This window comes from Nilaparvata lugens, chromosome 5 (assembly GCF_014356525.2).
Source record: "Nilaparvata lugens isolate BPH chromosome 5, ASM1435652v1, whole genome shotgun sequence".
Taxonomy (NCBI): domain Eukaryota; kingdom Metazoa; phylum Arthropoda; class Insecta; order Hemiptera; family Delphacidae; genus Nilaparvata; species Nilaparvata lugens.
In genome coordinates, this window is record NC_052508.1 from 61,303,792 (window position 1) to 61,330,206 (window position 26,415).

General features: G+C 35.5%; 3 protein-coding genes across 6 annotated transcripts in view; 2 read left to right on the plus strand and 1 right to left on the minus strand.

Annotated features, from left to right (window-relative positions):
• On the plus strand, positions 1 to 11,183 carry LOC111048735 (pancreatic lipase-related protein 2). 2 transcript variants are annotated; one of them, XM_022334682.2, is made up of 7 exons: positions 1 to 250; positions 1,062 to 1,188; positions 2,050 to 2,201; positions 3,374 to 3,643; positions 4,871 to 5,059; positions 7,803 to 7,968; positions 10,151 to 11,183. In XM_022334682.2, the coding sequence occupies exons 1-7, from the start codon at positions 157 to 159 to the stop codon at positions 10,293 to 10,295; spliced, it is 1,143 nt and encodes a 380-aa protein (XP_022190374.2). In that variant the 5' UTR covers positions 1 to 156; the 3' UTR covers positions 10,296 to 11,183. The 2 variants fall into 2 exon arrangements, with proteins under 2 accessions (XP_022190374.2, XP_039284907.1); XM_039428973.1 differs by lacking the exon at positions 4,871 to 5,059 and having other exon boundaries at positions 65 to 250; positions 10,151 to 10,331.
• LOC111048724 lies at positions 11,179 to 26,349 on the minus strand. Its single transcript, XM_039429574.1, has 4 exons — positions 26,169 to 26,349; positions 22,875 to 23,032; positions 22,084 to 22,162; positions 11,179 to 11,306 (listed from the first exon to the last, which is right to left on the minus strand). The coding sequence occupies exons 1-4, from the start codon at positions 26,347 to 26,349 to the stop codon at positions 11,299 to 11,301; spliced, it is 426 nt and encodes a 141-aa protein (XP_039285508.1). The 3' UTR covers positions 11,179 to 11,298.
• Positions 24,464 to 26,415, plus strand: part of LOC111048725 (zinc finger protein 665-like) — a 47,142-nt gene continuing 45,190 nt past the window's right edge. Inside the window, exon 1 of one of the 3 annotated variants that reach the window (XM_022334686.2) lies at positions 24,464 to 24,847. The gene's annotated coding sequence lies outside the window, so the exon portion shown is untranslated. The remainder of the gene's footprint in view (positions 24,848 to 26,415) is intronic. The other 2 variants (XM_039428962.1, XM_022334683.2) reach the window with 2 other exon arrangements.

Below are 26,415 nucleotides of genomic sequence, written 5' to 3' on the forward strand. Positions count from 1 at the left end.
CGTGTTTGGAATGATTGCTTGTACGGTATTCTTCCTATCATGGACAAAATAAGAAACATTCTATTTGTAGAAGGAGAAGAAGAAGAAGAGGATCAGTACCTACCTCATGCCTGTAGGCAGTGTCATTACCATTGAAGAAGCAATTGAGTGTGTTAAATGTGTGTGACCGGTATTGGTATATTATCAATTCATTTGTTCACAATGACAGGAGGTGTTGACAATAATTATTTCAACAGTTTTGGTCTTTATCGTAAGTATTTAAAATTAGTTTCTGATTTGTAACTTTTATCATCGATCAATTAGTTGATGGTCTGAAAATTTAAATTATAAGAAGTACTGGAATTATAGATTATTCGAAAAGTTTTGACTTTTGTAAGTATTAAAATTGTTATTGGTTGGCCTAACTATTCATATTTATTCAGTTGTTTACAATAAATAGGAAAGGAGTTATCAATATTTGATATTTAAAAGTCGGTATTTGGTGTTTTTGTAATTTATCAATAAATAGATTGTACTTAATATGATATATATACTTTTTTCTGTGCAGTATAGTTTAGGTGATAATATGGTGTCATAATATGATAATATGGTATCAATTAATGGAAATACTTGAATTTGTCACAACTTAATTTTTGAAATAAAAACGATTGTTAACGATTTCCCAAAGTAGTTATAAGGCAGGAATCATAAGTATATTATAGTAGAGAAATTATACTAAATGATGATATAATAATGATGAACAACCAACGCTGTCGATACTTAAATAAATACGAACTTTCAATTTTTAGACAACATTTAAATTTTTTCTATCCATATTGTTTTACTCACAAATTTTGTGGACTCCGATTTTCTTCATAACTTGATAGAATTTAACGTCATTTTCAGTTTTAATAGAAGGATACCGTATCAAGTCTTTTAGAATAGGTCTATATCAATTTTTGGGTCAATAGAATGCTATGTGTTTGATCTTTAAAGCTATAATCACTCTTAATTTTACTTGCAATGTGGTATATTTTGTGGATTATAATAGGTTTTCTTGAATTAATTTGAATTTTTTTCAGCCACAATTGTAGTAATTTTTACTTGCAATGTGGTATTTGGCAGAGAACTGACGTTAGGCGCTTGTCGACTTGTATTCAACGATACCCCCTGTCCGGACTCTCGCATTTCGTTCTTTCTTTTCACCAGGTAAGAAAATTCCTTCTCAATTCCCTCAATTTCCTAGATTATTTCCGTTCGAAATTAATCCAAACACAGAATACTGACTATTCAACAATATTTTATTGATAATTTTCCAAGATTCAAATTTGATGAAAACAACTCTAATCAATATTTACAAACTTGTTAGGTCTACCGACACAAGCATTCAAAAACAATAAGAAAGAAATAATAGATTATATTTTAACATAAATAAAGGTAATGCATTCCAGTTTTTAATGTAACAAGTTTTTCAAGCATATTCAACAATTACCGGTGTAGTAGTTTGAATTAAGTTATATTACGAGTTTTATATAGATGAAACGACTGCGCAGGTTCAGACTTGTTTATTAAGACTATTCCCATTATTTAATAATAATATTTTATTCTTAATCATTGAAAATATCAGAATTCTCATCACTCCCTGGGCCAAAAGGATTCAATAGAGGAATATCAAATAATAATGATCAAGATCACTTTGCTGAATTGGAAGCTTCAATTTTTTTCAATTCCTACAGATACCGTACATTATTAATTATATGAAAGATGTTGAATTTTTTTGTCCCTGTTCCATGAACTCGCAAGACAGCGAACATCAATTTATTCAATTACTCATAAACTGCAAATTGTGAGTTTTTATAGATTTAGAGTTTAAATCTACGAGTGTATTTTTTAATATAATATATTTAAAGTATTATTTATACAGTATTATCCATATACTATTTTTAATTTTTTAAACAAATTTTTAGAAGTAAAGTTTTTTAATACTTTTATATAGCCTACTGTACAGTATGTTAGTTTTATAAAATGTTTCGATTAGGATTAATTTTCTGGCTTCATTTTTGCTGTCAGAGCCAATTCGAATGAAGGACAACCAGTGGTGTTGGATTCGCAGGGTGAGAACATATCACAGTCGCATTATAACTCTTCAAGGCCGAGCAAAATACTTATACATGGCTACAATGGACACAAGTATCTCGACCTACTAATGAACATTAAAACAGGTACCTAAGTTACGATTGTTTGTTCATTAATCAAATAAATTTACTGTTGTCAAATGAACACACTGGACTCCAGAATTATTATTATTATTTATTATTCGTTTGTGTTTCTTTCCGTCAAATACATTCTTCTTATCCTCAATTTCTTGCTTTTATCCTTAATCAGATTGACAAAATCATCAGCTTGAAGATTAATGGTAGAATGTTTAGATCTGGAATTTTAATCCTAATACAATTTTTTCCAAGCTCCAAGTAAATTCGAATTAATGTGGCTTGTGTAATTGAAAAATAAGTCTTCTTTAGCTGTCTCAACACACAGATCTCATCAACTCAATTCCAAGTAAACTCGAATTAATGTGACTTGTATAATTATTGGAAATTCGTCTTCTTTAGCTGTCTCAATACACAGATCTCATCAACTCAATTCCAAGTAAACTCGAATTATTGTGACTTGTGTAATTATTGGAAAATACGTCTTCTTTAGCTGTCTCAATACACAGATCTCATCAACTCAATTGTTAAGGAGTGTAATATTATTGATATTATATTTTGTTACAAATTCTCTAGATTCATTTACTTCATGGCCAAGAAAGCATGTTTTCTATTCTAATTTATAGTTACATCTGGAACTCTTATCTAATGTTAACGCAAACACCACTGTATCCGTTTTTCCATTCAATCTGTTGTCAGATCGCGAAAAATTACTGAATATAACTTGAATTGAGTTATTGTTGATACTTTTTTGTAAATGGAATAACTTCTCAAAAATTGGTATTTTCAGGAAATTAAATTTTTATCCAATCAACAATATTATAAAGAATTTGTCTTAAAAATTGTATGAATTTATTTCTTACCAAGTTTGATTTTTTCCCGAAGATTTAAACTTGAAGCGCTCATATATCAAAAATAATAATAATAATAAAAGTAATAATAGGAAAAAATCATAAGAAAACCTTTCATTAGGATAACTTAATAGCATAGAAATCGCAAAACTTCGAGAAATATTATTAGTGAATTTTTTTTTTTTTGCCGCTCGCACAGCCTTAAGAACCAGGACTTCCTATATACAGTACCTAGTATACGGTTTAGAAGGTTCTGTAAGAACTCTTTGATTTTTACTTGAAATCATATAACAATCTAATTATCTGTGCTTGTGAATCAATATTTTTTTGCAGAATACCTCCTAGAAGGCGACTACAACATATGGACTGTGGACTGGCAAAGCCTATCTAGGCGACCGTGCTACCCTCTGGCGGCCCTAAACACACAACACGCCGGCAAGTGCCTGGCTAACTTCATTCGCCATCTGCTGACACAACAAGATTCCTCCTCTTCTGCTTCTTCATCAGCTGACCAAATTCATTTGATTGGCTTTAGTTTGGGCGCTCATGTGGCCGCCTATACGGCCAATCACCTACGACCAATGAAAGTGGCCAGAATTACTGGTATGTTTGCTAAAAATATATATTTTCTTGTCTTTTTCTTAATAGAATAACAACTATTATGCCATATGTTGAAAATATAGGAATTGTAAAGCTCTTTTATAAGTACTCATTGTTACCTTATTCAAAGGAAAGCTAGATGTCACAACATTATTGCTACCATTACCGAACCGTAGGCCTACTCTTTAACCTGTTCTGTGGCTGAATATTGCAAAAATTACTATATTGAGGAAACCTCGATAAATGTTAGACTATATTATTGATTGAAGAGACCTTGATAATCATTAAATTAATTGAGGAGACTTTCAAATTAAATTTATTGCTAGAATATAAAATACAATTAAAAAAATGGTAGAATATTTAACACGCAGGAAATTCAAATTCAATAGATTCACCAGTCAGTCTTTCATTCATACTTAACAACAATGTGGGCACTGGAATTGGAATAGACTTAAAATTCAAGTTGAAGATTCATTGAACCCTAGAAATAGATGATCCCTCCATAGGATTGTTCCTCCACATTTTACCACAATATATGATTCTGTAATTGCTCCTTCATAATATAATAGTTTTCCATAATGTTATGGTCCCTCTACATATAAAAACTGCAGTACTGTACAATTTATAAATTTTATTCCGATTAGGGATTCTATTCAGAATTTAGATAACAAAATAGGGAACCTATATGAACTTTTTCTGACCTGTATGATCATACCCTATTCTAAGAGTAGTCTACCATTGTAGATTGGAAAGACTGGTTACAGGTTATGTTTTAGAAAGCTTTGTGACGAAAGAGGCTCATGATAAGGTAATAAAATGTAATACAATAAATTATTGTTATAAATGAAGGTGGAGGAATATAATCTGTGTGCATCATGTTATTTTTCTTTCTTATGTGAAACATCTCCTGTACTCCTGATTAAACAAAAAGTGAATCTCTCAAACAGAAAAACTTGTACTTTTTAGTCCGTAGATGCATGAATCCAGTCAAATATACAAATCTATCAAATATAGGTACTGTAGGCCTACTATAAAATCTAATATACTAGGTACCAATATATACGGTATATATATATAAATTTTGCAATAATATTCTTCTCATTTGTGACGAAATATTGTTTTAATAAATGTAGACCTTCTATCAATATTAGAAAATTTATTACTGATGTGACTCTGACCTCAATAACTAACCCAACATGAGCTTGCCTAACCTAACCTTTCGGTGTTGAGGCCTTGATCCAGCGATGCCTCTGTTTGTGACGGACAACAGGGAGCTGCGATTGGATGCCAGTGATGCCACATTTGTAGATGTCATCCACACGAACGCCTTTGTCCAGGGCAAGGCGGCTCGGTGTGGCCATATCGATTTCTACCTCAATGGTGGCATCAACCAGCCAGGCTGCCAGCACAACACTCACAGTCAGTAATCATTTCTATAAATAAACTACCTATCTTATTTACTTATTGGATAGAGGAAACAATATACAATAGTCAAAAATACTCTTATACAGAGTATGATATGGCGGAAGGTGTGGCTCGTTCATCAATTGGGCTAGTCAGTCGGGTCGAGCGAGGGGTTTGTTACCACTGTCTAAAAAAAATGGCTTTTGGTGGCCCTGAAAAGGGACCAAGATTGTTGCTGGTGGCCCTAAAAGGGACCAAGGCAGGCTAGATGTTTAGTAGTCGTCGACTGGCGCGATACCACGCCGCGCGAGGGTCCCGGGCAGGTCCGTCTGGTGCGAGAGCAGGCCGGCAGGGGCTCAAGTCAATGGTTCGCAGTCTCCACTCTGGTTTACCCGGGCTACGGAGAGGGCTGACCGGGTGATCTACTAGCCAGAGGTCGTGCCGAATCTCCGCCGGGAGGACCTCCTCGACCACTTCCTCGTTTAGAAGGGGCCTTCGGTCAAACCCCGGGCAGGCAGGGTCGTAGGCTTCCGCTGCACACACTCCGATGTCGGTTCGGCACCCAACCCGCGCATCCAGAACCGCGCGCCAGTTGTTAGGCTGGGGCGCTAAGTCTTGGGGCGCAGCTGGCGCGGCGGTGTACAGCCTCAGCCTCTCCTCCACCTGGCGAAGCCGACGTAGGGCCCTCCTCTTCTGGATTCGGCGGCCGGCACGGTTCCTCCTAGGCATCGGCTTGGTAGTAGACAAGGAAGACACCTCAGGTTGCGGTTAGTCTCGCCGTGGTTCCCTCATTGGCCTGCTCGCTGCTCTGCTCCTGGTCTCGGTAGTGGTCTCGGCTGGTAGTGGTCTCTGGTAGTGGTCTCGGCTGGTGGTCTCTTCTGGCTCTTCAGTGGAAGGCTGCTAGTGAGCAAGTGCTATCGAGGGTAGCTGAGTAGCCCCCTTTTATTCACAGTCCCCGAGTTCACCTGCGCTGCTATTGGCCGGCGGTGCTCGGCCAATAGAAACGCAGGTACGGGTGGCGGCGACTGAGGCGCACCCTGGTGGCGGGTGGGTCAACCACTCATTTGGTTGATGCGTGGCGTGGGGAGCAGAGCAGAGCGGCAGGCTGAAAGGTAGCGAACGCGAGGGAGGTATCAAGTAAACAAGTCTGAACCTGTAAAGTCGGGGACACACTTGTCATGCAGCGTTCCAATCTGACTATATTTTCGATTTCTGGGCGAATGTTGGTGGTACAGTTATTTGCCGGTAGTGCCATAATGTAATTTACAATATTTATTTTATAATTTTTATGGTAAATTTAAATGAATTTGAATTTGAACATTGACAGGAAGTAACACAGGACATAACAATCCTTATGGTTGTCATTAGCATCCAGCCAGCCAGGCAACCGGGTACAATCAGCTGGGCAGGCAATTGCTCACTTCATTACCGGGCATTGTTTCAAGACTTGCAAATCTACATTTTGACTATCAGTGTGGATGACGGGCGCGGAATCCAACCAGCAACCAAAATGTGGCTGCCAGGATGGCTGCCCTAACCTGAAAACAGTGCCTGGTGATGGAGCACTACCTCCGTAAGCAAAGCCATAGTGCATGACAGGTGGTTGATATGGTAACGTCAGCACAGGTAGGGCTCCTACACCAATAAAACACTAGCTGATATAATATATATATACTATATATACTAAGCTGAAATCAAACTAATTTTTATTGGTGTAGGAGCCCTACCTGTGCTGATGTCACCAGAATACCCTATGGGTTTGTTTACGGAGGTAGTGGATGGAGTGAGCGACCTGGTGACCTGGTTGCGCGTCCTGACTGCCCAGTCTAATAGTGGCCCAAGCTATTCATTGTTAAAAACTTTTGAATTTTTTCTTCCCCTTTCTCATTCTCTTGATATGAAAATTATTAATTTCGAATGGGTACTTTGGTAATGAGTTTTTAAAATCCTATGAATCTTTTATAGTAGCCCTGTATTTATTGTGTAGGATTGTCTAAGGGCCGTTTGCACAATGAAAGCTCAAACTGAATTCAATCAGCTGTTGGCTTAAACTCAAAATGAATCACATTATGACAAATGGTACTTGATATAGATTTAATCCAGTTTAACCTTCCGGTAGTCGCGCTGTTGTAAAAAGTAAAACAGTGTCAGTTTATTTTGCTGCACAAAACTATTGAATGGGGTGGTGTCAGTGAATGAGTCACCTATGCATTCCAAAACTTTTCCCCCATCACTCACTGAGTTGCAGTATCAACCGAGCAATGGTTCAGTCTTTAGGTGCCATTTAGTCGCGACAGTGCATAAGATAGGGAAAGACAAAACAGGAACTGTAAACGAACCAATAACACAGAATTGATGGCTTTGCTTGATGTACCTTATTGGGCTATGAAATGGTAATCATCCAAATGTTCATAGGCGTAAAATAATCCAAGAAGATGGAAAAGTAATTATACAATTGATTAATATGTTTTGACAGTAAACAGAGTACATAGCACTTGGATAATTGGATGTTGTACAAAATACAACACGCGACTGCTCGTATGATTGAGTAGGGCGCGACTACCGGAAGGTTAAGATGAAATTTAGTTTAAACTGGCACTGTGCAAAAGGCACTAAGTGTGTATACAATACCGAAGTTTACTCAACTTGTTCAGTGTAGAACTTGAATTGGTCAGTTTAAGTAACTTATTCGAAAATGTACCTGTTATTCATAATATATTCATAATTGATTATTGATTAATTGAAGTGAATTTCGTAGATCCGATGAGCTGCGACCACCATAGATCGCTCATGTACTTCGCAGAGTCGATCCGCTCCAGCTTTGGCTTCTGGGGCTGGCCCTGTTCCAATATGGCCTCCTTCCTGCAGTTCCAATGTCCACCGCGAGGGGCGCCCTGTCTCATGGGTGCTAACACACCAACCACGTATGGATAACTTAAGACTTATTAAGTACATAAGACTACTTAAGACTTATATACTTATTTCTTTATACTGCCTCGTTATAATGGCAGTATCCGATTAACAATATTGCTGCTATCCTTGTCTATTATTCGACAAAGAAGATATTTCATAAGATAATATCTAATGTAATATCTTCTTTGTATATTATTATACCGGTTTACCGGTATCAGCTGTCCTCTAGAGAAGGCAGTGGCAAGGCACAGAATCAGCAACTCTGTTCTACTATTTTTCTCCACTGCCATTATAAAGTGAACCTCACTATAGATATTTGATTTTCATACCCAAGGCTAAGCCGGACACACACACCTGTCATGCAGAATTCTGATTCCACTCCAATTATACAGGCGTTCGACTTTAAAGCGAAATAGACAACTGTCCATCACATAACCTGTTCTACCAACACACAGAAGAATAGGATCTGTACGATGCATAACAAGTGTTTCTTTCCGGCTTAAATACAGAGTTATTCGCTTTAAACTGTCGGCATTAACATTATTTATTAACATAGCTTTAAACATAAATAACACCAATGCTTCCCATTCAACCAGTTTAAAATATTAGAATAGAAGTTTGAATAATCAACAGTTGATTGTGGGCTAGTTTTATGTTGGCCTGATAAATTTGTAGTATACACTATTGGAAGCGGCCAGACAGGCATTTGGATTCCGATAGCTTTCAATAATGCACACAAGGTTATTCCCACCAATTAACTCACTAAATTGGATGGTTGAACAATTCAATTGAGATAAGGTATGTAGAAAGGATATTGATGATCTAGAAATAGCTGAAATTTTACATAGCTATGCTTTTTGATTCGAGGAATACGACTCGGCAATCAGATTTAAAATTCGCTTTTGTTCAGGAGTTAGAAAAATAAAAAATCTGGTGGGGCGTACTCACACAACTTTCCTTGCCGTTATGAAAATTTATCATCTGACGCTAGTGTTCACGCGCATCTCAAGTCATTCAAAGATCTGTGCCAGCTGGTGACAGGACAATAACGCTGGAGACATACGAGGTCTGCTAGTTATTCATAGTGAATGATTTAATAGAAACAACAGTTTGCAATTGAATAATCACATTTTCTAAAATTTCGAGCTTATTTTCACTTTTAGGTGAAAATGTTACTGAACCTTAATTGTAGATATTTTCATGTTCAATCTTTTCCATTTGGAATTTTTTGTTTAAATTGTATCTGAAGGCTGATAATTGGGAATCTAGAATCAAAATTTGCATAGATGGGACGGAGCTCCTGAAATTTTTACAGATATGGGACTTGTGGCAGTTGATAGAGCTTATCAATGACTATTCTAGATATGGATTTGATCAAAAAAATTGGAACCGTTTTCGAGAAAATCGCAAAAAACCCTGTTTTTGACAACATTTTCGCCATTTTAGCTGCCATCTTGAATTGCATTTGATCGAATTGTTCGTGTCGGATACTTATAGTGTAATGACCTTAAATTCCAAATTCCAAGTCATTCCGTTGATTGGGAGACGAGATATCGTGTACACAGACGTAATACTTTCCTTACCTATGGTAATAGGGCAAGGAAAGTAAAATGACTGCCATCATTTTCGCTAAGAGAGCGAAGTTGGCAATTTCTTACATGGAGTTATGGGCATTTGAAAATTCCATCTTGCAGCTCTCGTTTATTAGATATGTACATTTGAAAAATTTTACTTTGCAGCTCCATAATCATAACTCACTCTTTATGGTAGTAACTAGCGGCGCCTAGCTATCTGAAGTGGTCTTCACACTTCTCTTCAAGTTTCAATCAAATTTGAAATCTTTAAATTTTTAATAAAATTTATATGGTCGATTGAAAATAATATCAACGGTTTGAAAATAGCTGAAATTTGGCATTTATCAGCTATTTAATGTTAGAAATTGATGTCAGATATTTGATGAGTCAAATTTGAGTTTGTAATCAGATTCGTGATATTCGTTCTCAGTTTGCTTAGTCATTTCTATATGAACGATAAACTTGTGAGCAGGTAACAGGCAATGCCTTAAGATTTAGATGGGCTCCAAATCACCAGGAAGTGGAATATCCGTTAGGAATCAGGGTTTTTGTACAATTTTTTCTATAATTGAATTTATTGCCAAATACATTTAAATCAAATTAGAATATTTGGTTTCAGTTCGAGAGGATTCTGCTTGGTGTACACGGCTGAGTCATCTCCTTACGCCTTGGGAAGGTGGAACACCAATAATACTAGATGGAAGAACCGGACCCTGCCTGAGACATGGAATCGGAAACATATTGGCACTAATCTGATTGTTTGAAACAAAAAAAATATATACAAATTTTCGGCAAAATTATAACGTCGTTTGAAATTTGTTGAGATAACGTTCATGGTAAAAACACAAAAAAATTTAAATCGTAAATGTTCATTTATTAATTTTATTTGCATAAGAAGGCACACAACTCAATGAGTTTTTTTCAAAAACCTCGGGTTTTTCGAGAAAAATCATTCTCTACAAAATTGAAGAGAATAAAATTTCTGTTGGATTTACATAAGAAGGCACACAAATCCATGAGTTTTTATTTCAAAAACCTCGGGTTTTTTGAGAAAAAACATTCTCTAAAAAATTGAAGAAAATAAAATTTCTGATAGATTGAGTGGTCGCGCAGGATTCTACAGGATACTTTTTCAATTTTTTACTTGTATTTTTACCTGTATCGCCAATCACTACTCCAACGGCTAGATTTCAATTCTGTCATTGAAAATAATTATATAGCTACAGTAGTTGATGGAAGTGTAAAGAAATTTCCGCATCTCTACAAAATTCTCTTATAATTCCCTTACGAATGAAATTCGTGTATAATTTCCGGTTTCCAAGTTTTCCCGCCCCCGTGGCACCCTGAGGTGGTGATGAGAAAGATCACATGTCGGACATGTATAGCATAAAACATTCTAGGCAGTTGTCATCTTTGAGCTGATTGGAATGCTGATAGGTGTAGCAATGGCTTCATGCAGTCTTCCGATCCCACTCCGATCTCGATCTGTTGTTCTACGGTACCACAACTCCACACTATAGAAAACTCTGACATGACTCGGTTGAAAAGTTGCATGAAAAGTGTCATTTAGAATTGATTTCAGTCAGTACCTATAAAGCAGCATTAATGTATTTTGGTCGATCAAGTTGATTAAATAATATTTATTTCTTTGAGCTTATCTGAGTAATCTACATAATATTCAGCATTGATGGCCATTTCATATTGACTGTTATCAATATAAAACGGCGCATCCAACAAGTCCTCAATTTTTTCATCTGGATCTCAGAATCAGCTTCCTGAAAAAATGAGAATGAAATCAAAAAATCAATGTTTTGAAGCTTTGACATAACAACCTATTTAACTTATATAAAAAATGTTTCTAAACAATTTGTATATTTATAAATTTGTATAGTGAAACAGAGAATGTAATGAGCTTGATAAAATGCATAAGTAACATAAACGATTGTGGGCGAATATAATTTCGAAGTATTACCACTTAAATAGTGGTAAAAAACAGTACCAAAATCTGAAAAAAATTAGTTATTAATTTAGAGTTTTGACTGTAACTTGATTCTTCAAATGCAGATAATAATTTATTCAATTTAAATAATTAGTGAGAACATGGATAAACATAAAAAACATTAAGCTTAGTTGAAGACATTGTTTATTTATTTATTTACTACAATACGGAAGCACTCGGGATAATACAAAAAATTGCTTCCCAATCAAGAAAATAACAATAATCACTTTACAGTTTATCGAATCACACTTTAAATTAGGCTACATTATATGCAATATGATTTCTAACTTGAACAATTAAAAAACTGAATACATCATAGAAGATGTTACCTACCGGTACTTTAGGTGCCACCTATAGTGTGCCACCTAAGACGCGCTGAATTCATTTCGCGTGATTTCAGAATGGATGGCTTCTTATGGGAGCGTCTATATCGCTGAGTTAGTATAGTGATCCGTAGTCTAGTTGATAGAGAGCTTGCGTAGCAGCATAGAGATCCCGGGTTCAAACCCTCTCAATACCAAAAGTTTTTTAACCAGATCTATCCTGTGTTATCGGATGGGCACGTTAAACTGTCGGTCCCGGCTGAAGTATGACAGTCGTAAGGCCCATTGACGGCTTAAATTATATATTCAGGCGGTGGGACCTTCCCGCAAGGGACTCCCCACCAACAAAAGCCATACGAATTTACTTTTACTAGTTAGTATAGTTTACCCCATAAAGCAGGGAACCCACTATGCCGTCACCGTCAGGCGCCGTCCGGCACCGACCGTCACCGTCAGTCGCCGTCTTCACCGTCATTTTTCCGGTGATAACCCACTTGCACGTCTGGTTAGCTCCGTCAGAAACCGGAGCTAACCAGAAGAAATGCATCAGTTGCGATGGAGAGTTCATCAGACGAGGAATTGCTAGTAATAGCCGCAGCATGTGCTGACTTTTAAGACAATTGCTAACTTTTCCCGAGTCCCTGGGATCAAGACCTTTAATTTGAGCCCTTTCCCATCATCGTGTGATTTGTCAAACGGCCAAAACTTTGATTTCATAATTTCGCTTACAGAATAATACTGTATTTGTAAATAACTTACCTGACATGGTATCAAACTTTTCTGAGATTTCCTGCCAAGCATTATCTTTCTTCCTGTTGTCGTGATAACTATTATCACTAGTATTATACAGGAAGGGATACTCCCTAATAGCCTCTATCAACATTTCGTCCGTACTCATCGCTCACAGAACAAAGGCGCACTACAACAAAACACTGGCGATGTGACTTCACTGATATAGTGAAGTCCACGTTACAATGGCATTGGAAAAGGATAGGAGAACAGCGTTGCTGATTCTCTGCCTTGCCAGATTATATTTCTACATTGTTAAATAACGATCTGGTAGCTTTGCGGAGCTAGAAAAGTATAGCGCTATCTGCTTTGTCAAATGATAGACAAGGATAGCAAGTCCAATGTTGATCAAATACTGACATTATAACGTGGACCGCACTGTAGTTGAATGTCGACTGGAAAAATGATAAAAAAACGGACCGGCTATCCGGCAAGATTGCCCCAAACAGCAATGGTGGCCGACGGTGACTGACGGACACGGTCGTGGCCGGTGACGGACGGGTATAGTGGGTTGCCGTTCGTTTAAAATGATGCAAAGCAATGTTGCCGGTACGCAACGGTGACGCTCGGTGCCGGACGGCGCCTGTCGGTGACGGCATAGTGGGTTCCCTGCTTAAGAGACAATGCATCCGGCTAACGAACGAAAAAAATCAGCAAGTCCTTATAGTTAGGAGGCCAACTCGTCCGTTTTGGGCATCAATTACTTTGTTCTCATCAGTTGAAATGATGGACGTGCCATTCACTTGACGAGAACCGCCTACTCGGGTGTCTCGGAGTTTGCTCGTGTTTTTATGTGTCGTGGAATTTTTGTGTTTATTTGATTACTTATATATTATCTATAAATCATACATTGTATTCATCTATTATATTATTTACTATAAATTGTGTTATTATCCTGAATTTTTACAACATTACTCACGATTTTGTTGCTTATCGGACGCGTTTCTGAGCCACATCGTCAGCGTACAAGGAATGGCTAGATAGGTACTCCTAATCGTGAATACTGTTGTTAAAGTGTAAGATAACACAATTTATTATAAAAATGTTAACAGTTGAAGTAGGATGAAGACAAAAAAATCTGGTGTAGCGCACTCACACAACTTTCCTTGCCGTTATGAAAATTTATCACCTGACGCTAGTGTTCCCGCGTAATTCAAGTCTACTATTCAAAGATCTAAGCCAGCTGGTGACAGGAGACACACGAGGTCTGCTATCTCTTCATAGTGAATGATTTAATAGAATCAACAGTCGCCAACAGTTTGCAATTGAATTAATAACATTTTCTCGAATTTCGAGCTTATTTTAAATTTTAGGTGAAAATGTTACTGAACATTAATTGTAGAGATTTTCATGCTCAATCTTTTCCATTTGGAATTTTTTGTTCAAATTGTATCTGAAGCCTGATAATTGGGAATCTAAAATCAAACTTTACCTAGATGGGGCGGAGCTCCTGAAATTTTCACAGATATGGGACTTGTGGCAGTTGATAGAGCTTAACAATGACTATTTTAGGTATGAATTTGATCGAAATCGTTGGAGCCATTTTTGAGAAAATCGCAAAAAACCCTGTTTTTGACAACATTTTCGCCATTTTAGCCGCCATCTTGTATTGTATTTGGTCGAAATTGTTCGTGTCGGATCCTTATAGGGGAAGGACCTCAAGTTCCAAATTTCAAGTCATTCCGTTAATTGGGAGATGAGATATCGTGTACACAGACGCACATACACTCATATACACACACACACACACACACACACATACAGACCAATACCCAAAACCCACTTTTTTGAACTCAGGGGACCTCGAAACGTATAGAAATTTACAAATTGGGGTACCTTAATTTTTTTCGGAAAGCAATACTTTCCTTACCTATGGTAATAGGGCAAGGAAAGTAAAAAGATATATAATTATTCATAAATGTATTATATTATTCATTTGTAAATTGTTTCATTTTCAATTTGATAACAATAAATTTGATTTTTTTTGTTATTGGAAAATTTATGCAATCTCCACCTATGCACTGTTCACTTTATGGTGAATCTTTAAGCCTAGAAACTTGAAATTTCTAATAATAAATTAATTTAAATATGAATATACTTAGGCTTGTATCACATTAGGACAACAGAAATAAGGTGAACGTTGCCTCATTCCCCGAACCTTGGTGTCTGAGCTCTAAGCGAGTCTCGGGCCATTAGTTCTTATGTTGCTTATTAGACTACAGGACACCAGCGCCTCAAGGCCATTAAACATTAGAACACAAGTGAGACTAAGTGGACAGTAGGCCTAATGTCTGTTTGCAACATCTGAAACATTAGCCGGCCAACAAAATCTAGAGTCCTAGCTCCCAGCCTATAGAGAGGTCCACGTTAAAATGTCAGTGGAGAAAGATAGGAGAACAACGTTGCCGATCCTCTGTCTTGTCAATGCCTTAGATGGAGGGTAATTGATACCGGTTTATTAATGTAATATTAACTGTTCTTCTTTAAAATAATCAATTCTATTTTTTCAAGCAAGAAATTATAATTTTCGATGATTCCATAATGAATTTTCATAATCAAGATTAAATATCTTGTTAATTAATTATAATTCTACATTTTTAAAAAACGATCTGGCAACAGAGCAAAGCAAGAAAGAGATAGCGCTATCTGCTTTTTTGAATGATAGACAAAGATAGCAAATACAATTGCTAATAAAAAACTGCGATTATAACGTGGACCTCACTATAGTTTAAATAATGCAATAAGAACTAAAGCTCCATGACTCGCTGGGGCACTTGTGTCCTACTGGCTACCCAGCCTTGTGTCCTTATGTAATTCGGGCCTGAATAAAATTCCATCAAAATTAACCCTAGAAACTAGAACGACAACAGGGGTCACGCTTAACATCAGACCATTTTATATTTTCTGTTGACCTTGGCTGCAGTAAATTGGTAGATCTGTGATTTCTGGCATTTTTGGCCCTCCAGTCAAGGGCTTACTAGTCTCTTTCCACAATATTATTATAATTGTCTCACTTTATTGATATTATCAATTTTCTCACTCTGGTCATCTTATTCCTCTCTCTATCATAGCTATTTATGTATCAAGAGCGTATTATACCCGTAAATCTTATTGATTGAGCGAAATAGTTATGATGCGACACAAAGTGGAGAGCCATAATTGTGCAAAAGAAATAAAGAAGTTCTAATAGAAGATAATAGACTTCTTTCTTCCATAGTGATGCCAACAGGTTAATGTCAAGCTGCGTTCTCTATGTGTGTGTGTGTGTGTAAACTTTGAATATGCGAGACTATGAAAATTATTAACATATCACAAATTTCTCGCATATTCAAAGTTGCGTATCTTGTGGAACACTATAGATAAAAAAATCCAAAAAGTAGTCAAACGGTTGTAGAGAATTTTCTGTTTTTTTCGCTCCCATAAGTCGTTTTTCTTATTTTAATACAGTTCAAAAGTTACAGCCAATTGAAAAAATGATTATTTTCATTTGCGATTTTACTGTTATTCAAGAGTCTCTAAAACGAGTAAGATACATCATAGAAACTTGCAATTGGTCTTAAATGAAAGATAATTACATGCTCTATAAGCTATGTTGCCTTAAATCCATCTTGCATGACTGTTTATTATCGAAAAACTGTCAAGACTGAAAATGAGGAAAATATCGCAAATTTCTTGAATTTTTTAAACAAACGTATCTTACTTCACGATTAAATTTTAAAAAATTCATTTACTTCACATTGAAGAGGATTCTGTTTTTCAAATTGAAACCAAGTACCATTTTTTATCATTTCGGGTTACCGAGATACACAGTTTTGAATATAGAAATTGGCCATTTTTCTGTGCATTTAAATATGGGCTGAAATACACTAAAGGAGGATTTTTCTATTTTTTCATAAAATTTCAGTTATGATACATGATTTTGAACCGCCTTGATGAGCTGAGAGGAATTATGAGCTGTAGTACGAGGAGATCTGTTCATTCTGTCAAAAGTTATAGGTGTTTAAAGTTTTGATCCTTGACGTATCCTTATGATGTACCCCTCTGCCTCCAGGAAATACTGAAATTATATGTTTCTAAAGAGTGATTATCACAGAAAATAACCCTCGTGAGATGATTTCAGCCAAAATATGTATTTTTTTTTTTGTTAGGAAGGCCTTGAAAAGGTATTATAATGAAAAATTTGTATTTTGGCTGTAGGACATGATTTTCTATTTTTGGGTGTATTCCCCCTCCCACCACTACTAAATACGAAAATTCCTAAGGAATCCTGTTCAGAATTAATTGTTCTTCCAAGTGATGTGTGGTTTTCTATCTATACTAGAAAAATATCCAAGTTGTATAAGGTAGAAGTGGTAGGTTTGCATAATTTTGAAAACCCCTTAAAAAATACCACTTTTTTGAAAACTCGTAGCTCTGGAACCAAAAACGGTAGAATCCTGCGCGACCACTTAATTTTTGGAAATTTTATTATCTTCAATTTTGTAGAGAATGATTTTTCTCCAAAAACTTTTGAGATTAATTGGAAAACTTGAAAAAAGTTCGCAATTTAAGGGGTTTTGGGGGTGAAGCCGCCCTCTGGCTTGTCAGCAAATCTAGATTCGAATTCAGTGCCCCAAAATACATATAGAACTGTCGAGAAAAATTCTTTCGGGGTTGTTTCCGAAAAAACGACCATTTGTTGGACTAATAGTTTTTTTGATTTTTTTTTAATACCGAGGCATGACCGGAACGCGTACTGACGTACCACACTGCCTCGCCGAGGTGTGCGTATACAGAAAATTTATGCGCCCATCAATACACGTCTCGTGTAGCCAATTCAGTTTTCAATAATAATTTTGTAAATACAATACCACAGAATAGATACAGAATGAAAACTATCAATCAAACGCCTATTCAACCGATGCTTTTACAAATACTGTTTGATTGGCTCGCGACAGGGACCGATTGAACGGATCACGGTATATAGAACAAGAAATATATTTTTCCTACAGTTACGTTGAAAAGTGGCCATTGCTGCACTGATTACAGAACGCAAAGAATCACTTTTCCGCTCTAGTGCGGGAAAAATTTTTCTGCACTCCAGATTTGCAACATGGCAACGCAAAATACTTAGTAGGTTATATGGAGCAACAGTGCAGCAAAATCAAAATGAAGTTGGTAACAGTGACTGGGCTGCTATAGTGAGCAGAGGTGCAACAAAGCACAACGCGCTAATTATTATTCATTATTTATTATAACCAAGGACAACGAGGACTTTAGGATTTAGGATTGAGGTTTTTATCAATAATAAAATTACACAGAAAAACATTTCGTCGGCTCAGTTCCATAAGGTTCTATGTGTATTTTTGCTACTTTGGAGATATCAGCGTTCAAAGTTTTCATGCAGGCTCGAAATACAATCACACCAAAACTTACCATCTTTTCTCAATTTTTTTTCAATGTTTTATGGAACAGATACCTTTTCAATCATCATAGGAATCAAAACAATGTTGTAATTTGAGGAATATTTTTGCAAATTGAGAAAATATAGAAGACTGTCCACATAGAACCTTCTGGCTATTCATTTACAACACACATTTGAAACCACTATGTAACATAGAACCTTTTATCTCGCCATTTTTTCTACTGTTGATATTTTTATATCACTGGAACATCTCCACTCCATGACAATTTCTCTGTTAAAGAAACTATTATAAATATTTAATGACCAATAAGAATTTGAGAATTTCAGTAATCTAAGAATTTAGAATTTTACAATACTGTGTTAAACCTTGATTGCATCTATACAATCATGACTGCAGTAAGGCAAGCAATCGATTTTTCATGAATGCAATTCTATTCATCTATTAATCACTTCAACACCATCATAAAATAAATTAATGTTTGTGAAGGAAAACAGTCTTCAAAGTCATTAATTTTTATTTCCCGATATTGTTCATTTTAAAATCCTGTAGGGTCTACTGTAATAATTATGCCAAGAACTGATCAGAGCAAACATGGATTTGGGAATCACAAGTATGGAACAGCTAAGAAAAATTGACTACTTACAAGGTCATTATCTCATGATAGCAGGCATACTTTTAATAGGCTAGTCCGCACACACTGAGAATAGAATTTAATGTTCTAGAAGGAGCACCATAGAATGCAGTATTCTAAAATACCTATTCTAGTTTACAGTAAAGGATGATCCATGGATTTGGATAGCCAACTCTATTAACTATTATACCAGCATTTTATTATCAGTGCAAGCAGGCTTCATTGATCAAACATTATTGGTCACTGATTAAAAATTTAGAGCTTATTCAAACTATTATTACCTGAGATAATAATTATTATGCAGGGAACTAACTAAGAAAACAGATAATTGTGTATGAGTTAAACATTTTTATATCAGCATAATTATACAATAATTGAAAAACAAATTAAAAGCTACGGAGCTTCAATCTCTATGTACTCTTCATTATCAGACTCATTGATGTCCGGTTCCGGTAGATTCTCTTCATCCACTGAGTTGGAAGTTGGCAGCGATAAGTAGAAATCATGATAAATATTTGGAATTACTCCTGTTCTACAAAGTTTTACTAAATCCTTCTTCTTACTTTCTGACACTTTTAGAAAACTGTTATATTTCTTGGGAATGATAGTTTCCATTGAAGTTTGTTTCCTGGTTTTCTTTCTTCCACATAAAGGAATCAATTTGAAGTTTTCCTCATCAAAACTGGATTTGAACAAAATGTGATGAGGTGATGACTTTTCAAAACGTAGAAACTTAATTTTCATCCAGTTAACAATGTCTCCATGAACATCATGAGATAGATCATTCTTAATAGTTCTCCTTTTCAACTCTTTCAGGTCATAAATATCTGAATATTGTAGGATGTTCACATTGTATGGCTTTCTTCGTCTAGCATCCTGAATGATTGATGGCCATTCAGTGGGGGAATAGATTGGTCGATTTTTCTTTGCTGCCTCGATTGTACTATGCATACTGTCCACTTCCATTTGCGTGTGACCAGTCTCTAAGAATTTGAGGTCAATGATATCCACTGATAATTTTTGAACAGCATAGTGCAAAATAGTTGCTATGTATCTATTCCTATTCTGCCCTCCACATGAGTCAGAGAAAAATGATACATGTTTCACAGATTCCGGCAGATTCTCCAACACACTATAAATCGATGTCCCAATTTCATCGGATCCTCTCTTTCCATTTGTTTCAGTCCAAAAAAAACATTGACCATTTCCATTTCCTTGATCATAGAATGTGCAATTATACGAACAGAATTTCCTAGCATAATAGAAGCTTGACACTTGTGAACATGGTGTGTACAAGACAGATTGTAGATCAAACGTGAATGATTTGAAAGTGTGGCATTCTTTAGCTTTAAGTTTGTCATTATCCTTGTCCAACCTCGCTAAACTCTTATTCTTCATAATATGATTATCAAAAGTCCATCTGACATGTTTTTCATTTTTTCGCAAATGATGCATGTGTCTTTTTTTGGTTTATGGAATGAAAGGTTATAGTGAGTGTTGAATATTTTTCTGTACACATGAATTTTAGTGGGAATGATATTTTCAATATTACATTTCTCAATGTATAGCTCATACATTTTAGACAAGTTTAAATCTGGTGCGAGGTATTGCCTTTTAGTACAAGCACGACAATAATGGCTCTCCATCTTGGGGAAAGATTCGATATGTTTTTTGATATACTGTATTGACTTATCCTCTGTTTTATTGTGAGGTACATGTCGTCCTCTCATATCTCCATCCACTAATGAGGAGTTGAGATTAATCTCCTTCTTTTTAGCCACTTGAACTGTCTTTTGACTAATATCCAAAGTTTTCAAAAAGAAATTTTTACAAACTCTTTTTTCACCTGGTAAAAAATATTTGAATGAGTTCATTTTCTTCAATTTTTTTGAGATATCAGTTTGTGGTCGTCGTCTAGCTATAACATCTGTTTTCACAAATTTGCATATGAAATCCCCTCTTCTTTCATAAGAGCCAGAAGACCAAAATGTATTATTAATTTTTTGTCTTTCAAGTTCAGGATAATATTCGTGGCATTTAAATTTACACTTCGAGCAGTCTACATTTTTCACTTCTCGAGCTGCAAAACATTTACCTGTTCTGTTGACATATTGTTGGCCAGTATTCCTGGAATATTTCGCCTTACTTCGTGTCCAATTTATTTTATTCCTCTGTCGTTTTCTTTGCCCTCTATTCTGTTTGTCATCATCAACCACACTCTCATTGATATTTTCATGGATTTCTAATTCTTGTTCAGACTCTGTGTCACTATATGGCACTAAAATATTTCTTCTCCCATCTCCCTCTTGTAACTCAATACCTTCATTGGTGACTGGAATATCTTCCTCATTTTCTTTGGTGTAGATGAAACTGTCTTCCAATGTAGATTCTCCATCAGACATTTCTGAGGACTGTGGTGAGTAATTGGGATCTTTAGTGTGGTCATCGAGATTAGAATCTTCAACATCGAGGTCTCCAACGTCCCCATCATCAATGTACTCGCAGAAAGCATTGGAAGTAAGAATGGCTTCTCGGTCTGCAACATAAATGATGTAGTAAGTGATTAGTAGGCTATAATTAAAATGATCAAGTATAATAGGACATTTTTTTTAATTGGGCTTCATGAAGTTCTATTATAATATCATGGAACTCAATTTGAACACCCAACCCACAAAATAATGCAAGCGGAACTTAATTTGATATAACAATCAATCCACAAATGCAAGCTGACTATTCATCCAAATTCAAATCAGAATAACTCAATTATCTCCACAACGATTCGAGCAATTTTAAAATAACAATTTTCCTTCAATTATGTTGAAGACATAGTCATTGCTAGAGAAACTAATATTGTTCATGAATATAAGAAACCTACCTTCATCAATGTTGTAGCATTTGTTCAGCATTTCTGAATTGTCATCAGGGTCTCCATAATCAAGGTCCATGTAGGAAGCATTGGAAGTGAGAATGGCTTCTTGGTCTGCAACAAAAATTATAAGTATTTGGAGTAATAAATACTAGCCAAAGTTATCAAGTTCTTTGAAGTTTTATTATAGTTACCAATTGAAACTTTATAAAGTTACTTTATTGAATAGAACACCTGTCCCTCATTCATGATCAATAACATCTTACTGCAAAGTAGCCTATTGTATGAACTCAAATCAGAATTAAAATATCTATAACTATTTCAGCTAACTGAGAAAAGCAGTTTTCCTTCCAACTCTATTGGAAACATTTATATTGCTAGAGAAATTAATACTGTTCATAAAAATACAAAACCTTATAACGGTTCATAATCATCCTCATAGCTCATTACCCACGCACAAGCCCATAGCAGTAGGCATCAACTTCACATACCTATACCGTAAGAGTATTTAAATAAAACTTAGATTAAAAGAGAGTTACCTGTATCATCGTTGTTGTATTTGGTCGGCATCTCTGGATTGTCATCATCAATGAGTTCGATAATCCAAGGATTTACAACCTGAAAAGGATGAAACAGACATAGTTAAATTTTATCTTTATTAGATATTGGGATAAAAATTCTTTTTTTTAGAATCAATTGGCGACTGAATCACGGGGTCAGATATCCCCACCCCTCAAAAGTTGTAGGGAGGTCAAAATTAATATTCAAGAAGGCTACAAACTTCAAACCCCAGTTCCTGGCCCCCCTTCCAAAGTCGCACTCCCTCACCCCAGATCAAATCTATCCATCTAAAAAAAACTAAGTTAGATCATTTTTAATAAGCTTCTTATTTTCATCTGGTGAATTATGAAGCAAAAAAATCATATTTGTCTTTCTAGTTCAAGATTAATTAGCCCATATTTGAATTCATCCATTCAGGTTACATTGTATTTACTTCAGCTCCAGCTAGTTTCATTGTTACTCAGACTTCTATTCAGTTAAATTGCAATACATATAGGAATGAAATCTGAACATCAAAATAGAAACAAATATGTGAATAATCATAATAATATTGAAACATTAAAGATGTCATACCAAAACTGAAATTAATCTTTTTACAAGCTGTAGCTATTACAGTGAAATTTAAAACAACTATTACCAAGGTAATAATTAGCCAAAATAACAATAAATTTTGTGGTTTTAAAATTAATAGGTTCTATATGTAATAATGTCAGTAATTTATAATGATAATAGTAATTTTCATAATAATGAATGTAGTTGCCTTACATACCTGCAACTCGGTTAATGATGGAGCTGGACTACTGCAGTTTGAAGTTATATTTTCTTCATCTACTTCAAAATGAGAAAAATCAGCAGTTGTTTCATTTTCCACTATTGGCTGAGTGACAAGCCTTATTATTTTTTCGCCTCTATTACACGGATTCTGATCTTACTCTTGAAACACGTGAGTTACCAATAACCTCAAAGTGAAGTGGAATGCACGCACATGGGACTAGTTGGCATCGACTGTTGGTTGCCATAGAGAGCTATGTGTCAATCTATTAACATAGAACCACTAGCCACTTAGAGGAAGTGCAGCTGTTCAGACCTATTATGCTCTATGTTTTAGTATGACCACATAGAACTTTATGGCTAAAATCAGTGGAGGGATAATGCACATAGGACATAATGAAAATATCAATTTTTATAACTAAAATACAGTTTAACACATAGAACCTTTTACTGGTGCATTCTCTTTGTTTTTGGGGATCGATCTGTGTACATAACTCAATAAGCTCAAAATTGTCACATAGAACCTTATGGAACTGAGCCGACGATTTGATGCATTTCAGGCAATTTTACCCATAATTACCCACTTTTCATATTCAATGGTAACTGTAGGAAAAACTTAATGTGAAATACGTGCGCAAAGTTCTTCTGCTGCACTCAAGAAACCATTCCGCCCTCGCCTACGGCTCGGGCGTAAACGTTTCTTTCGGTGCAGCAAACTGTCACTTTGCGCACTAGTTGCACAAATAACTATTTCATCTAAATACCGTGATCCGTTTCCGTATCATACCTTCTCCTGTCCTTTTCTATCATACAACAAAACAGATAGCGCTATCTCTTTCTCGCTTTGCAATGCTGCCTGTTTGCCAGAATATTTTTTTACTTTTGACAGTCACTGTACAAAAGTAGACAAATAATTCTCAGCCGCCATTTTTTTTCTTCATTCTATCAAAATATTTGAGTACACGAGTCTTATAATTGATTTGAAATGTATTTTATAAACAATAAAATAATTTTAGACATTACCGTATGAGAAACACAATTTAAAATACCTGAAATGACATTTTAAAAGTTGATAACTAACCATCCTAGACTTCATCTATTCTTCAGTTAGCCTACGTACGGTATAGGTTAGACCTACTCGTACAGGTATAAATAATATTGAAAGGTTATTTCAGAATCATTTCCATTGGAATTTCTTATTTTAAATAGGATTCCTATTTTTCCATAATTTTAAAAAGAAATAGGAGTAGAATACCTACCAAATAACTCAATTTCTGTTGTTTTGAAATTCCGTTTGTTGTATTACAGCTTTTTAAATTAGCCGCCATTTCAGGTTTGTATAAAAATAAAAATCTGATCTCAGTTATGAAAGCAAATTTTCGAATCAAATTATGAAAAAATAATATTTTCTTGATCTATTTGACATTAAATTGATTATTTCATCAAGGAAATGATAATTATAATTAGATCAAATTTAATGGGATGAATTGAGTAACATCTGTGTACGCTCCTTGGCAAAATGGAGTGATTTGGCAACGTTTTCTCCTATATTCTCTTACTGCCATTATAACGTGGAACTTAATATATAATATCACAATGCTGAAATTTCTAACAAGATGGCGGATTTTTGTGCCATGAAACTACAAGCCACAAAATAGAAGGAATTCTTCTCTGTGAACTAGCCGAGTCTCCATCTCCATTCTGTGACAATAACTGTGTGTTGGCGCTTGGCGGGTTATTGATGACTGAAAAATAGAATTGACAATTTTAACCTAATCTTAATTCAATTGTTATATTACCTTGAATAATAATTTGTTTAATCCTGACGGTTAAAGTTAGTATTGTCCCCAAATCAATAATGACATTTTTGTTACTGTATTCTGGAGTGCTTTATCTGTTTAGGAATTCTTCGTAACAGCTCGTGCTAACCTAGAAATGGATTTGCAACAATAATCTTGATTATTCAACTTGGTGAGTAAATTTTTCCACTTCAAAATAAGAAATTAGCCATAGTGATGCCGATTCTCTGCATTAATTAATTATATTTCTACACTGTAAAAAACATAATTGGCATCGTTGTGGACCTAGAAAAGGATAGTACCACCGGTTTTTTTCGAATGATAGACAAGGATAGCAAAACCAAAGTTGATCAAATACTGACATTATAACGTTGACCTTACTATAGTGCCGAAATACCAGTCGTTAATTTTATGGTTGGGATCGATTTATATATGTCATTTTGAACACAAAATCACAAAAAAATAAACGGTTGTTAGGCCTACTCATCATAAATTAAAAAAAAATAATTTAGATTTACTAACCGCACTTTGTTCACGAAATTTTAAAAACCTCTAATATGTTAGGTTAGGAAAGCTAAGGTTTAGGAAAAGCTTTAGGTTAGAAAGGTTTTAGTTAGGAAAAGCTTAGGTTAGGAAATGATTAGGTTAGGAAAAGCTTTAGGTTAAGAAAAACTTAGATAAGTAAAATTATAATTTGATGATTTCGATAATCAAATTGGCTGCCACTTATGGGCTAAATGTATGTAAAATTATGCTACTTTGAACTTGGTTTATTTTAAAATCAATAGTGACCGCTGTTTAATTTTTGTGATTTTGTGCTCAATATAACATACTAATTCGATCTCAACATGATGACAGGTATTATGGCACTGGACGTAAAATTACACCTAGGCCTATTATTGTTTCAAGTGGTATTTATTATCGGGTTTCAGCTAGCTGGAGGTGGAGAAGAACTTTTATGTGTTTATTGTGCTTAGTCAAAATAAATAAACTTTGATTGCTTTTGTAGACTGTAGAAATTAGTTAGAAGTATACTATTTGGGATTTAGCCTAAAATTATCAGTTAGGCCTATATTTTATTCGTCAAGATAATATATTCCTCAATCATTGAATGATAAATTCTCATAATTGAGATTGGATAATTACCAAATCTACATTTTTGAAAAAACGGAGAAATATACAAAATTCAGGCAATTACTGAGGTACATTTTTTGTACCATTGCTTTGAAAGAAATAGACTGCTTGAGGGGAAGACTCAGCATCTAGTCTGTGGAGCCTTATTACTGACTCAGTTCATAAATCAGCAGCAAATCTCTTTGGATGTGTTAACTAAAGAGATTAACTGCATGTTAACATTGGCAGGCCAATCAATGGAGTTAGCCCCAGGCTGACTTGGGTAGTCTACCGGCTGCGTAGATCCAGAGCTCTCTTAAGCAGAAGAGATTTGGTGATGGTATACTTTGAATTGTTCTATTCTTATCTTTTGTATGGACTTGTGCTGTGGGGGCATACGGCGAGTTGCGTGAGTATGCTGATGCTTGAGAAGAAAGCAATGAGTAATGTGAAGCGGCGTCGCATCGTAGGCAAATGTTTGTTGAGCAGGGCATCCGTTCGGTCTTCAACTAGAATATGATGTCCATTGTGCTGCATGTTAAGGCCACCGAGGACAGTCATACGCGGCTGAGGGCTGATCTTTATGCACACGCTACAATGAGTAGGCCTTGCGCCATATTGCACATA